General features: G+C 48.1%; 1 protein-coding gene across 1 annotated transcript in view; it reads right to left on the bottom strand.

Moving 5' to 3' along the window:
- Positions 1-3540: 3540 nt before the first annotated feature.
- LOC307179111 (polycystin-1-like protein 2) overlaps positions 3541-15875 on the bottom strand; it is a gene marked incomplete at both ends in the record, with an annotated part of 82625 nt that continues 70290 nt past the window's right edge. Inside the window, 12 exon segments of the mRNA XM_079907885.1 lie at positions 3541-3728; positions 5709-5752; positions 7081-7145; positions 7149-7310; positions 7533-7630; positions 8524-8646; positions 8649-8708; positions 10328-10439; positions 10443-10465; positions 13434-13530; positions 14693-14788; positions 14790-14898. Of these exon segments, the coding sequence (XP_079764011.1) occupies positions 3541-3728; positions 5709-5752; positions 7081-7145; positions 7149-7310; positions 7533-7630; positions 8524-8646; positions 8649-8708; positions 10328-10439; positions 10443-10465; positions 13434-13530; positions 14693-14788; positions 14790-14898 (1177 nt within the window).

The following is a 15875-nucleotide window of genomic DNA, read 5'->3' as shown; positions in this document are numbered from 1 at the left end:
CAGGATTCATAGTAGGTCCAAACAATCATGCCAGCCAAAGATGGTTATTGGGCATTGGCCAAAGGCTCGGTGACACAAATGCAGTTTCTCTTTGACTTTTTGAAATATTGAAAACAGTCCAGGAACCCACTTTATTACTTTACAGATCCCAAAAGGCCCACGGTCCCCAAAGAGGGGACAGACAGAATCATGAAACTTAGAGGGGCAAGGACTTGTTGAAGGGGTAGGAGTGGCTTCTTGGTGGGGTCTGGACTGCAGGAGCAATCAAAAGGCAGAGAGTTGAGACCCAGCATGATCAGTTCCTTACTTAAGCAGGAGACATGTCCCACCCAATCCAAGGAGACAAAATAATTAGGTTTGAGGAAAGATCTCACCTTTAACATGGATTTTATGGAGTGGGCATGAATCAGCAAAGAAACGGGGGAGTGAAAAACACTTCAATCTCTACACTTTCAGTATTACAGGATGAGTACCTTGAAGCGTGTGTGTGTGTGTGTGTGTGTGTGTGTGTGTGTGTGTGTGTGTTTGCGTTTGGGTGACCCAAATGTTGCAGTGAGATTCTGCCTCATTTATAAAATTGGGGATGTGGGCACATGTGTGTGGTGGCTTGCAAGGGCTGCTGTGCTCTGTTTTCCTCTGAGTAAATCATAGACATTAATTGAGCCCTTGTTATGTGCTGGGGCTGTGCAGATATTATCTTTGTAATCTTCTCCAAACCCCTTCTGGTAGGTATTATACTCATTTTGTAGATGAAGAGCTGGAGACTCAGAAAGTTTAACTAACTTTCCCAGGAGTGGAATGAGGAAGGCATTTTATGACTTAAGCAGTTACTAGGTGGCAGTAGCAGAACTTGCCCTCTAGTCTGATTCACAATCAACTGCTCTTAAGCTCTGTTCTACTTGCCGCTGTTTGGGATGCTGACTGGCTCACAGTGGTCTACTGTAAACTCCAGATCTTGTCTGGTTTCCATAATGTCAGTGTTCTGTTTTTATTGTTTCATTACAAGCCACTGCAGCATAATGCAAGCCATGCCCTAAAATATTTGTTCCTAGCTTCACTAACTCATTTGGTATGAAGAACAAGGTCACATATCAATGTGTGGGCTATGTCGTGGGCCCTTATGCCAAAGCAATAGGAAGTGTGTCTTTTTTTTTTTAATGTAACAAGCATTGTGGATTAAAAAAAAATTTTTTTTTCGTCTGATTATCTTTGTAACATCCATGGCTTGGAATGTGAAAGGTCATCTCATTGCACAGTTGGTACAGGCACCTGAAAATGCAGGTGGTCATTTCTTTCAGGTGTCTCAGGGGGGCCTTCTCATCTCTTTGAGCAGATATATTTTTCTCTCTCACAACAAGAAATTTCCAATTTGATATTTATAGTCAACAGAGACGTGGAGAGTGGATGGGAAAGATGGGAAAGAGAAATGAAGAATTTACAACTTCTCTAGATCTTAGAACTTTTCCTATTTAAACTAACGGACTTTATGTGTCTGGTTAGATTTCTGTACCAGACTTTCGGGAGACATGTGTGCACTTGGTATGAATTATTTGATGCTTATCTGCTTATATAGCTCATGTTCATACCTGACACAATAAAGAATGGATGATGGGCTTTGGGGTGGATAGAAGATAAATCCCCAAGGTCTTATGTGTATTGCCATGTTATGTGTCTCTCTGTTTATAAAGGATTCTGGCTTTTGATTGTCATGGTAGTTAGGTGGGATCCTGGTTCAGCCATCATAAAAGGACATTTAAGCTCTCATCCAGATAGAAGGCTGGCAGTAGTTCAGCTTCACGGTTAAACGGTTAAATCAAGTGTGCATGTTCCTCTCATCTTTCTGCTCTGCCATCTTCAGATTGTTCCCCATGGTCTCAAGGTAGCTGTCAGAGTTCCAGCAGTCTTAGACCAGACAATGTCCAGCACTAGAGCCTATCTCTTTTTTTTTTTTTTTTTTTTTTTTGCGGTACGCAGGCCTCTCACTGTTGTGGCCTCTCCCGTTGCGGAGCACAGGCTGTGGACGCGCAGCCTCAGCGGCCATGGCTCACGGGCCCCTCTGCGGCATGTGGGATCTTCCCGGACCGGGGCACGAACCCGTGTCCCCTGCATTGGCAGGCAGACTCTCAACCACTGTGCCACCAGGGAAGCCCTGTCAAGGGCTATTGCTGAGACAAATCAAGATTTACTTTGAGGTGGCCACAGGGTCACCTTACCATGAGTCATGTGGGGTAGGGGTAGGGGCTACCTGAACAAATTGGGATTCTGATAGCAAGGAGGGACACATGGAATGGATTTGGGGCAGGCTACCTAGAGTACCTGCTACAATGGGTGTGTTAGGAGGAGAGACAAGACAGGGTGAATTGGAGAGGGTTCGTGAGGTGCTTCTCCTGCATAGGAGAGGGGAAATGTGCACTTATCCACACAGTCACCTGGAAGACTTTTATTATCTAGGTCTGTGGTTCTCAGAATTTAAAGCATGTTTATCAAGTCTGACTGCACATTGGAATCATCAGGGGGGGCTTAAAAAATATTGATGCCTGGGACCCATAGATTCTGATCAATTGGGATGAAGTCTGGGGTTTCTAGCGTGTAGCCAGTATTGAGAACCACTGGTGTAGATCAGCGATTCCCAAAGTATTGCCTAAGGAACACTAGCCCTGACTGAAGTGCTTCAACACCAGAAGCCATGGTCATAGGGGTTTGGGAATCATTACACACTTTATTGCTCACATTCATCTCATCCCAGAAGACTCATAGTGCACATTTAGCATATTAAAAGCTCTAACAATTCCCCTGCTAAAGCACTTGTGTATCCAGTGTTTCCCACGTTTGATCTAGAAACATTTGGGGGAGGATGACACCTGTCATGAGTTGAATCGTCGCCCCTAAAGAGATAGGTTGAAGTCCCAGACCCCATACAGGAAGAAGGCCATGTGGCAACAGAGGCAGAGGTCAGAATGATGCATCTACAAGCCAAGGAATGCCAAGGATTGCTGGCATACGCTAGAAGCTAAAAGAGAGCCTTCCAAAGGAACACGGCCCTGTTGACACCTTGATTTTGGACTTCTCTCCTCCAGAACTGTGGAGCAATACATTTCTGTTGTTTTAAGCTAGCCGGTTTGTGGTACTTTGTTCTGGCAGCCCTAGCAAACTAATATGACCCCCATTAGCATCTCCTGGACACAGTTGAGGAAACCCTGAACTAGAATCATTCAAAGGCAACTCCTGACTGACCAAGAAGATGAAATAATCAGTCTGTAGAGGGGATTTCCCACCCCCCCCCGAACTCCAGACAATATTTGTTATATTTCTAGTTGAAAATATATTTGAACAAACAGTCTATGATAGTGGTGGCAACTGTATAGAGGTATGTATGTATTTTTCCTTTTTTTTTTTTTTTTTTTTGCTTGCCAGGTTTGGTAACTCTTCTATGGACACAGAAAAATATTGACCAGGAGAGATTACAGAATCACTGGTAAGTGTAGGCCTAAGATGCTGACCCTCCCCTACTCTACAGATGATTGTGCCTGGACCAACAGCTTAAATTTGGGGCACAGCTGATACAGGTTGAGGGGCCCAGGCCTCTGACAGCAGCTCAGGCTGCTCACTGCTGCTTCCAGGCTCCTGTCTTTTACATTTAATGCCCAGGAAACTGAGTATCTTCATCAGTAGCAAATCGATGATCTCTCCTTCCTCCGACAGCTGCAGAGGGAGAAAGAACCATACAACTTAGGTAGGGCCATTCTCTTTGAGGGCTTTTCTTTCTAAGGGGAAACCATGGTTTTATCGTCCAATTTGGTCCCTGCCAAAGTCACTTCACTGTTTAGTGTTGCTTTTGTGTTGGAATTGACCTCCTTCTGGGAATCCCAAGGGTGTTCACTCCTGCCTTTATCCCCACAGGGTTCCTTCTTTATCCCCAGGGGGTTCCTTCTTCCCCTCCATTGAGAATGACAAGATGCCCTCCACCACCCCCCCAACCCCCACAAAGGCTATTAGGAATTTGTGTACAAAGACGCTCATTGCTGCTGGGAATGTGAAATGGAAAACAGTTTGGTGGTTTCTCAAAATTTAAACCAAAGTAACCATATGAACATCCTGAAATAAATTTCTGGGCCCAAGATGGAGCTGCTCCTATGCAGGGTGCCATGTCAGCAAACTGAAACTTGGATAACTTTTGTGTCTCTGTAAAGGCTCCCCTTGACCAGAAAGGCAGTATATCCAGTCACTAATCCCCAAACACCAGGCAAATTCCAGGCTCTATACTTATTTCCTCTTCCTTCTCATCCCAAACAAGGTTGACTCTGTGGCCCTGGCCAATCAGATACTTTCTATTTTCCGCTTCCTTGTTCATTATTCTTTACCCTACAAAAGCTTCCTGCCTTCCACTCCATTTTGCAGATCTCTGAATGGAGACAGTCCACTTCATGAAAAGTTAAATTTGTTTGTCATCACCTAAATTGTTTTCTTTAGTCATTTTTCCAGTGGGTTCTCAATCTTGGCTGTGTATGCAAACCACACGGGAGATTTCAAGATACCAGTGCTTGGATCCTTCTCCTAGGAATTCTGTTTTTATTGGTCTCAGGTGCAGTGGCAGGCATTGCCAAAAGCCTCCAGGTGTTTCTAATGTACAGTCAGGGCTGGGAATCACTGATGTAATGAACAGAGTCCCACGAATCAGGAGACGTGATTCTAGTCTGCCCTTCATTTGCCATGATCTTGGGGAATTAATTTCCTCCTTCTGGGCCTCAGTTTCCCATCCCATGTGCAAAGGTCCCCTGGCCGTCAGAGCAGAGGTTCGAAAATGCAGTCCCCAGACTGGTAGCATCACATCATCTGGAAACTTGTTAGAATTGCAGATTCTCAAGCTCCACCCCAGATCTCCCCAGTCAGAAACTCTGGGGGTGGGACCTGGGAATTTGTGTTTTGATGAGCCGTCCGAGGGATTATGACTGGCGGTTTTTTGGTTTGTTTTAAACATTATATCTATCTGTCTGTCTGTCTATCTATCTATCTATCTATAAGTATAGTTGATTTACAATGTTAGTTTCAGGTGTACAGCATAGTGATTCAGTACCTTTATAGGTTTTACTCCATTAAAAGTTATTCCAGAGACTTACCTGGTGGTCCAGTGGTTAAGAATCCACCTGCCAATGCAGAGGACGTGGGTTTGCCCCCTGGTCAGGGAACTAAGATCCCACATGCCGCAGGGCAACTAAGCCCACACTCCGCAACTACTGAGCCTGTGTGCCACAACTAGAGAAGCCTGCGCACCACAACGAAAAAGATCCCGCATGCCACAACGAAGATCCCGTGTGCCACAACTAAGACCCGGTGCAGCCTAATTAATTAATTAAAAGTTATTACAGAATAAGGGCTATAATTCACTTGGGAATTATATTTTATATATATAGATATAGATATAGATATATATAGATATATAGATATATATCTCCTTGTTGCGTGCCTATTTTATTTTTTATTTTTTTGGCCATGCTGCACAGCATGTAGCATCTTAGTTCCCCGACCGGGGATCGAGCCCATGCCCCCTGCAGTGGAAGCACAGAGTCTTAACCACTGGACCACCAGGGAAGTCCCAATTTTATACATAGTACTTCGTATATGATGCATTTTAAAGTTTGAGGACCATGGTGTTAGAGCAGCCACATAGAGCATCAGGGGCTTAGGCAGGCAGCAGCTGCAACTGTCACAGTCCCTCTTGGGCTGGCAGTTCACAAGACCAGTTCCTGGAGATCTGCTCATGGGTGCCGTGGAAAGAGCACATGCCAGAGGGACCTGGGTTCAAATCTTGCCTGCCTTGTGGGAAATCTGATAATGTCTTCAGGCCTCAGTTTCCTCATCTGCAATAGTGTTAACACCAGTGCCTCAGGATCACTGTGAAGAGGAAATAGAAGTGTGTGTGTGTGCGTGTGCATGTGTGTGTGCACATGTAGTAATAATAGCTGTTATTACTTAGAGCAGTAATGATGGGCCTGTTTTAAAACATGCCCTGTCCCTGGTGGGTCTGCGTCCTGCTTTGATACATAGAAGCAGAGAGAGAGTATCAGTTGTTCAGAGTGGCAGGAAAACACCTATTATGTGGAAATAAGCTATTCCTGGCCTGTCCTTAATCCCAGGGGACCCCTGCCAGGTGTCCTCCTTTGGGGCTTGCTCCCTGTGTTCCTTGGAGCTGTAATAGTGCCATGGAGGAGATGGAGGTTCACATGGGTTCACTAACTCACCCGGGACTACACAGCGAACAGGAGCAGTGCCAGGGTTTCAAACCTAGGGCTCTCTGACTCCAGAGCGTGCTGGGAGACACAGTGTGTGTGGGCCCTGAGTGTCCCTGCACATTCGTGCTGAGTATTCCAGGAGTGCAAGGCTCTGGCAGGGCTTTACCCAGGCATCATCTCAGGGCTGAGTTTGCAGTGAGCAACCTCAAGGGATGAGGTAACATCCTCCTTCAGACAAAGAGCAGGCTTGCTTCTGCCACTGTAGAAACAGTGAATGCTCCAAGCTCAGTGTTCCTCCTTGGTACTGTAACTCACTGCATGGGCAAGCATCTGTCGTGGCCCTTCCTAGGGAACTGACTTCGAACACCATGAAGCTCTGCTACTGCTTTTGCTGTGAGTAATGAAATCCTTTGTCTCTGATCTAGGAGTCTTGTGTCTTCTGCCAGCATCCATGAAACAGGCTAGTGTGTTAGCTTATGAGTAGGGTGAGACCTCAGACCCTGCATAATTCTTGGTTAAGGTTAAGAGCCTTCACCACTTCCTACTTGCCTGGTGGCGGACACTTTACGTCGTACTAAGTTTCCCATCCCTGTATTGGCTCTAGCAGAGGCCACCAGGCTTGGTGCACCAGGCTGAGAATGCTGGAAGCAGGATTTCCCTTTGAACTCTGAGATTGCACAGTTTCCAGGGGCCTGAAAATATGACCTGAATGCCTCTGAATCCCCCAGCCCCTCCCCACAATGATACAATGAGCTTGGCTCGGCCCTGTTGTGAAAGCTGCACCCTCCAACCAGACCTGGACTTGAGCAAATGTCTTTCCTCTGCTGCATGTGAATCCAGTGAGCCTTACCTTGACACACTTTGGCAATCAGTCCCCAAGGGGACCACGTAACCTCCTCCCCGGTACACAGTGAGTTAGCTCCAGATGGGATACCCTCGGCGCTGGCTCTGGCTCTGGTACTGCCAAGCCTGGGAAAAGTCATTGCTGTTATTGAGGACGGAGGCATTCCAGCCTTCCCCATAGTCTGACAGGTCTTCAACGTCCAGGGAATATGGCACACGGCATCCATCAAGGGAAGCCTGCAGGGCTTCCCTGGTGGCGCAGTGGTTGAGAGTCTGCCTGCCGACGCAGGGGACACGGGTTCGTGCCCCAGGCCGGGAAGATCCCACATGCCGCGGAACGCCTGGGCCTGTGAGCCATGGCCGCTGAGCCTGTGCGTCCGGAGCCTGTGCTCTGCAACGGGAGAGGCCACAACAGTGAGAGGCCCATGTACAGCAAAAAAAAAAAAAAAAGAGAGAAGCCTGCAGCTGCAGGGCAAGAGCGCAAGAGCTTTCCTGGACCCTCACTTGGCGTATCTGGGCACTGCCCACCAGCTTGGAGTTCCCATCAGTGATAAAGCCTGGAGATGAGAAACAAGTGGATAAATCTAGCCATCAACATCATCTTAACACATCCCAAGCTTTCTGGCCTGGATGCTAACGTGAATTTCAGTGTGCCCGTTGTAGAATTAGCCAAGAGAAGTTCATGGCCAACCACAGACTACATTCAACCATTCATCACCATCTCCCCACCTTGGACCTGGTCTACTTCTTGCATAACTTCTCCTGGGGAATGGCAACTCCTACCCCGTCATCAACTTGGAGACCATTTATGTCCTTTCCCTCGATGCCCACATCCTAAGGGTCAACGAGGCCCACCAATACTACCGTTTCAGTGTTGTCTGCTCCCACCCCGTGTCTCCATCACCTCTGCCCCCATCCCTACATCAGTCGCATCATTTTTGCCCAGCATCCTAACTTACCTACCCTCAACTCCAACTTCCAATGCAGCTTCTACCACAGATTTGATTATGTTACTGCCTCACCGAGAAGCTGTCAATGGCTCCTCACTCCCTTAAGCATAAACTGTGAGCTTCCAGAGCCTTCATGATCTGGCCCCTGTTCCTCTCTCCTGCTCTGCTTTTTGTGGGTCCTCAACTCCTACTGTACACTGAAGTCGCACTCCACGCTCTGTAGTTCCAGGAAGTATAGTGCCTTGGTGTTTCAGGCTTGCCTTTTCTCATGTTGTCCCTTCTGCCTGGCACACCATTTCTACCTGGCCAATTCCTGCTCAGTTATCTAAGAAGGAGGTTCTCCACTCTGCATCCAGGGAGGGCTAGGGACCCTCAGAGGGTCTCTCCTTCAAAGCATATGGCTGTGTGGTTATTGGTTCTCTGTAAGGCTGAAGTTGACAGTGACCCACAGTTGTTCCCAGGAGGGAGCTGACCCACGTCCTGGGGTGGGTGGACGGTACCTGGGTGATGACTGTCCAGGTTGCTCACGAGGGTGGTGTTGGCCCACGTGAACAAGTCCTGAAAGTCCAGCACGGCTGAAAAGCCTCGGGTGAAGCTGTGCCCAAGGTGTCTGTTGAAGTGGTGGCGCTGGGGTCCCCCTGCCCGTAGGCCACGAGCAGCGGCATCCACAGGGAGCCCAGGTGCGCTGGGAAGGGAGGCACAGCCCCTGGTCAGGCAGAGGCCCCAGCTCCTACCAAGTCCAGGGCAGGAACTGGAAAGGCTCATGGCTCAGAACAGTTGAGGTCTTGTAGACCAGCCACTCACCCCTCTGGTGACAAAGGAATCAGTCCTTATAAGGACAGCAGAAAGTAGTAAAGTTCACAGGCCATGAGCCTCCTGCCTGGGTTCCAATCCCAGCTCTGCCACTTCCTATCCATGTGCCCTTCACAAGTGACTTAACCCCTCTGTGCCTCACTCTCGTCGTCTGTGAAATGGGGATAATTCTGTCACACAGGGTTGTGATGAGGGAGTCAACAAATTAATATTTATAAAGCACTTAAAATAGTGCCTGAACGGACTTCGTGCTGTATGAATGTTTCTTAAATAGAATTTTTTTTAAATGGGGCTCTGGGGAGTTCCCAGGCAGTCCAGTGGTTAGGTCTCGGAGCGTCCACTGCAGGAGGCAGGGGTTCAATCCCTGGTCAGAGAACTAAGGTCCCACATGCTGCATGGTGTGGCCAAAAAAAAAAAAAAAAAAAAAATGAGGCTCTGCCATGTTGCAGTGCTGAGGATAGAGCAATAAAGACAACAGACGTGTTCCCTGCCCTCATGGAGCACACCTGTAGACAGGTGAGTGTGACCTAAGGGCCCAGTAGGTACAAAGATTTAGTTTAGGAGGCCCGACATCAGAATCATGTTGGGGGACGCAGAACGTTACTGACTAGAATCTCTGGGCCCAAGGCCTGGGAATCTGCATTCTGGCACCCCCGCTCCAAGATGACTTGTTGGGGTTCTGCCCACATCTGTCTTGGTTTTCATTCTGTGCATGCAGCTCCTATGCAAGCTCCGCCACTCTGTGGTTTGGCCACGTGGGCTCCCCGTGGGAGGGCAGACCAGGGCTGCGGCAGGGTCAGCGCCCTCCCCGGAAGCAGCCCTCACCAGTGACCTGGTGGGTGGCAACTAGGGGGTACGTACTACGCTAGCCCCTCCCGAGGTCTCAGCAGGACTGAGCCCCAGTTGCCCACATGGAACCCACTCACCAACCGCCTTCCATCGGCTTCCGTCTCTTTCCTGCACTTTTTCCTACCAGTGCTTCTCAGGATCGCCTCCCAAACCAACTGCTTATGCCCAGATCTGCCTGTGGGGGAACCCAGACTAAGACACACAGTGAGGTTTGAAAGCGTCTGGTCAGCGGGCCAGAGGAGCCTCTCTGACGACACAGCCTTTGGGCTGAGAATTGAAGAATAAAAGGAATTAACCAGAGGAAAAGGCAGGGAGGAGGGTGCGCACATTCCAGGCAGACTAGATGCCAGAGGGCCTGGGTCAGGAGCTGCATGACGCAGTGTCACTGGAGCTGAGGGCACAAGGGGCCGAGAGAGGTGACCTGGGTGGGTGGAGCACAGCAGGGAGTTTGGACGTTATCCAGGGGCCTGGAAGAGCCACGGAAGGATTTTAAGTTTAGGGGAGAAGCTGGGGAGAGTAGATATCTGGAGCGATGGGCCCAGAAGCAGTGTGGGCCTGTCAGAGATTGTACCACATCTGCTCAAATCTATGTTGAGAACCAGCGAGTGGGAAGGTTGCTCGTAAGTAATCTTGGCTGCCTACCCAAGATTTCTCTGATTAAGGCAAGTGCTTTCTGTTCCTTGAGGTGGGTGGTTTTCATCTTCTCAACGTCAGAGGCCAGAGGCTTCTGGTAGATATCCCTTCTGCTATTTCTTCATGCTTGGAACAAGGCAGAGGGGTCTGTGAAAGCAAGGGCACAAGGACAGTCCCCCAAATGGGCAGTGGAACCAGCTTGTACGTTTGCAACCATGAGACTTCCCTCACCAGGTACAACGGGATCCACTGTTCCTCCTCCTTGGGAGCCATTTCCCAATGCTACCCTCCATGCCTCTGCCCATGCTATCCCAGTGCTCAGAATTCCGTCCCTTCTTCTCCAGCTGGAGAATTCTCCTCATACTGAAAGCACAGATGCCTTCCTCACCTGAAGTCTTACTGATTCCTGGATGCTGTCTTTCTGTGTTCCTGAACTCTAAGATGGATCCCAGTGCTTCCAAAACTTGGAAGGATGGAAGGATGAAGGTTACTAATATCTCAAAGTCCTGTTATATGTAATTCCAAGTATCTTCTTTTTCAAACCACCTTATTGACCTATAATTTTCATAATTTCACCCGTTGGAAGCCTGCAATTCAGTGATTTTAGTAAATTTGTAGAGTTGTGCCACCATCACCACAACCTAGTTTTAGAACATTTCTGTCACCCCCAAAAGTTTCCTCATGTCCCTGAAATTGGTCTCTACTCCCACTCTATCCCCACCCTTAGCCCCATTAATTTTCTTTCTGTCTTCATAGATTCTTTTCTCTGGACTTTTCATATAAATGGAATCATATGTACATAGTTTCTTGTATCTGGCATCTTTCACTTAGCACGATGGTTTGGTGTTTGTCCATGTTGTGTATATTAGTAGTTCGTTTCTTTTTCTTTCCCTTTCTTTTTTTTTTTTTTCTCCCGCACCATGTGGCTTGCAGGACCTTAGTTCCCTGACCAGGAGTCAGACCTGGGCCCCCTGCAGTGGAAGCGCAAGAGTCCTAACCAATGGACCGCCAGGGAATTCCCTGTAGTTAGTTTCTTTTTATTGTTGAGTAATATTCCATTGTACTGACATACTACCTTTTGTTTATCCATTCACCTGTTGATGGACATTTGGATTACTCCTAGTTTGGTCTATTAAGAATAATGTTGCTATGAATGTGTTGTGTGGACATATATTTTCATTTCTCCTGGGTAGATTCCTAGGAGTGGCTAAATATCTTTTGACTGTTACAAATGAAGCTTCTGTGAACATTTGTGTACAAGTTCCTGTATGAAAATAATTCTTCATTTCTCTGGGATAAATGCCCAAGAGTGTAATTTCTGGGGTGTATGGTAAGCCCATTTTTAGTTTTGAAAGGAACCGCCAAACTTTTCCAGAATGGCTGTACCATTTTACATTCCCACCAGCAACGTATGAATGCTCCAGTTTCTCTGCGTCCTTGTCAGCATTTGGTGTTATCACTCTTTCTAGCCAGTCTGATAGGGGTATATTGACCCAGCTATCCTTTGGATCCATGCCGCTCTGTCCACCCCCACTGCTAATGCATGCCACCTCTAGTCTGGACCATTTCAGTAGTCTTCCTACTGGCCTCCGCACTTCTACTTTTGACCCAATACCTCTGGTCTCCAAGAGCAGTCACAAAATCACAAGTCCAATCATGCTGCTCTCCTATTTCAAACACTCCAAAACCCCGGCATGGCCCCGGGCCCTACAGGGCCCTGTATGACCTGCTCCCCATCCACCTCTCTGCCCTCATCTTGAAGCATTCCTTCCATGCACACACAGCTCCCCATGCTCTGGCCACCCTGTCAGTAATTGCTATAAAATGACAAGCTCTTGTCCCACCTCAGGGCCTTTGCACATGCCCAGTGTTCAGACCCTCCCTCTCCCATCCTCTAGGAGCCACCCTCTTATTCTGCCCCCTCATTCTCTCTTACAAGTCGTTTTGTGCATTTACTTGTTTAATGCGCCTTCCCAGATGGGCTGTTCATTCCAAGAGCAGCAGCCTGTTCCCTCCAGTCAGTGCTGTGTTGCCAGGGCTGAGGCTGAGAGTGGGGATTGACTTCAAATGGGCAAGAGGGAACTTTTGGGGGTAAGTTCCAAAAAGCTGTTCTAAATCTGAATTGTGGTGATAGTTGCACGACTCTATAAATTTACTAAAATCAGTAATTATACACTTACAATGACTGGATTTTATGTAAATCATGTTCCGAAGCCATTGTACTGCCTGGCACACAGAAAGTACTCCCTGGATAATTGCCAAAGGAATTACTGAATGAATATTTGATTGGTCAGGAGGCTGTCGTCTCTTTGGAGAAAAATTACTCTTTTGACTTGGGAAGATGGTTTTAATGGACTTTTTGGATCTACAAAGCCAAATCCCTATTGTAGGGCAGAAGAATACAGTCCCATGAGGAGGTCACCACACTGCATGATGATGTAGGGATGTGGGCTTTCGTTTGTTCCCGTTTTACTTCCCCTGAAAGTCAAAATCTCTGTGTAGACTATTAGAGTGTTGAATCTGTTCTGCTTGCTTGTTTGTTTTTTGTAATTCTCTTATTGGAGACACCCTCAGGAGTTTTGGCTGGGAAGTGAGAAATCAGGTTGGGGGGAAGAGGGCTGGTCGTGGGCTCCTCTGACCAGTCAGCATGGCTGTGTTCCACTAAAACTCTTTACAAAAACAGGCGCTGGGCTAGATTTGGCCCCCTGGCTGTTGTTTGCAGACCTTTGTCTTAGAACCCTAATTATAGCTCCCTCACACCCCTCACGCACACAAGCTTGTTGTTTTTTGGTTGTCTAATGACCTGAGCCCTGGGGAAGAAAGCTGCCTGCTTGGGATTACACAGAGGATGATGGCCCTTGAAGAACGTGGACCCCATGGTGCCTCTTCATGCTTAGGTGTCAGACAGAAGGGCTCGGATAGGGGAGGAACAGGTTGCCCAAGAGACAGAGGAAGAGTCACTTGTCCCTGGATGGATTGGGGGTGCTTCAATAGTCAGGATGAAGGCTGATGGGGAGCGAAGGCCTGAGGCCGGGACCACCCAGTGTCTGGGCTCCACGGGGCTTTCCCAGCCTTGTCAGGTTCCAGAGCCCTGCCTGCACCCGGGCACCATTACCTGGGCCAGAGACACGTCCCGGGAGGGGGGCCACAGGCTCCTCCTCATCCTCCACTGTCTTCAACACCAGCGCAAAGAAAGCAGCGAACCCCAGCACCTGGAAGGCACCCACTGTGAACCCCAAGCCTGTGTTGGAAACTCCCTGTCAATTCCTGGTCTGAGCTTGGGTAGAACGGGAGCCACACTTGTGTCCTGGGTGCAGGAGCCATGCTCTGGGGAAGCCATCCTCTGCAGAGAGGGGACGTGGTCATAAAGGGTCAGGGGCAGGGCTTGCGTGCCTGGCCACCAACCAGGCAGAGACCAGCAAATCCTTGAGCTCACGCTGCTTCCGGCATTCTCCAGCCCTCCCACCTGCTGGCCTTTCTCCTACCCCTCAGCCTGGTGACTCACTAGCATAGCTGCTTACACCTGCCTCCTCCCTCCTTCCCTCCCTCCCTTTCTTTCCGTGTTAAGTAATTCCTTCCATTACATTGTCTGTGCACCTTCAGTGCACAAGCACAGTAGGATTCTGTGGTTTGATTGGGGAACAAAAAGGTTCAGGACTCTGTTCTTAATATTCTCAGACTAGATTGAGGGAGGTGTCAGGAGCTGTTTAAGTCTCTGACGAAGGCTGTTCAGGGAAGAATGAGGGTGGGGGATTCTGTGATGCCTCGTAGGTGGAAGGATTTTCTCTAAATATTCCCTCACTTCTGCAGCTCCCCCGACACAGTATTCCTGCTGCCTGGCTCCTTCCAGGCGGGGCTCAGGGTCTCTTTGACTCTCACTGCTCTCTTGCGTAATTTTACATTTTCAGAAATAGGAGTATTTCCAGTTCATGCACACATTTAATGGCTTGGTGGGTTTTTTTCTGAAGGTAAAGTTTGTGTAAGTTGCTGGCTCATCTCACAATCAAAAGCATCCTAGACCTGAGGAAATATGATATCATTCCTATTTATACATGTGGCCTAAGGGCAAGATTTTTTGGTGACCTTATTCTCTTAACCTCAGGTTTTCTCATCTGTAAAATGGAGGTGAGGCCCCTCCTAAGGGTGATTGTGATGATGAAATGTCAGCATCTGGCCCTGAGGGAGCATGGGTTATCCTGGTAGTTACCTTGCTGCCCCAGGTCCACTCAGAAGTGGTGCTCCAAGTGGGTTTGTTGAATGAATAGATTGAATAGATGAAGGAATTGCTGAAGCCTAAGAACTGGGCAGCTGGCAGGAGGGAAATCATGGGTGGAGGGAAGGAGGGCAGGAGGGCAGCCACACAGGGGTCCTGACCTTCAGGGGCTGGGTGACAAACACACTCTCCACGAAGGAGACGGCCATGGAGGTGAGCCACTTGAGGGGGCTGACCCGCCCGTAGTGCAGGCCATAAGAGCATGGTGAAGAAGGCTGCCACTCCGCTGGTGGCTGCCACCAGGAGCCAGCCCACCAGGACACACCACCAGGGGAGGCCTCGAGGGGGCTTGCTCGCCTGCCCGGAGCTGCAAGAGAGGATGGGTATAATCAGGGGGGCACCATTTGGGCTCCAGTTCAAACCCTGCCCCAACCCTACCAGCTGCGTGGCCTTGGCCAAGCTCCTTAACCCCTCAGACCCTCAGTATTCTCCTCTATCCTATTCTGTATTCTATACGGTACACATACATATATTCTATTCAGGTCACCTTTATTCAGTGCTTACTAGGAGCCAGTCCCCATGCAAACTGCTTTATACAGGTTTTATCTGTTATTCCTCATGGCAAGCCTAGAAGGCTGGTACTTAAGTTTTTATTATGAAAACTCCCCATTATACGGAAATCAGTGAGTACAGTGAACCCTCATCAACTACTTTCAACAACCATCACCTCCTTGTCAAACGTGTATCATCTATCCCCACATGCTTTCTTTTTTTTCTGGAATATTTAAAAATAAATTTCATACGTAATATAAAATCATCACCAATTATTTTAGAATACATCTCAAAAAAATGGTCATTTTTTCACTGAATTATGGTGCTGTTGTTGGGGAAGAAAAAAAATTTCCCTCTGCCCTTTCTAGATTCTTCTGGCTGGTCTAATTAACACGAGACAGATTAACAGGAGAAAAAAAAATTTAATTACATATATATAGGGGCTCCAGAAGAATATAAGGCTCAAGGACAAGTTAGGCAACTGAGGGTTATGTGGCATCTCAGAGAAAAAGGGGGTAGGGGTTTGGGACCTCAAAGGGGAGGAAGGCAGTTCACATGGAGATGAAAGCAAATGTTTGGTAAACAAAATGTTTGCTATGCCAGCAGTGACAATGGGACCCTGGAGAGGACTTTGGTCTCCAGGCCCTTCCACGCTTAGCCCACATGCTGCTCTTCATGGACCAGGCCCTTTTAAATTCTTCTTAGGTTTGAACCAGGAGATAGGCATTATCATTCCCATGTTACAGGTAAGGAAGCTATGGCTCAGAGAGGATGAGGGGCTTGTCCAAGAGT

The sequence above is a fragment of the Stenella coeruleoalba genome (assembly GCF_951394435.1).
Source record: "Stenella coeruleoalba genome assembly, chromosome: 20".
Lineage (NCBI taxonomy): Eukaryota > Metazoa > Chordata > Mammalia > Artiodactyla > Delphinidae > Stenella > Stenella coeruleoalba.
Note: the sequence above shows the minus strand (reverse complement) of the source record. Positions and strands in the feature narration are given on the sequence as shown.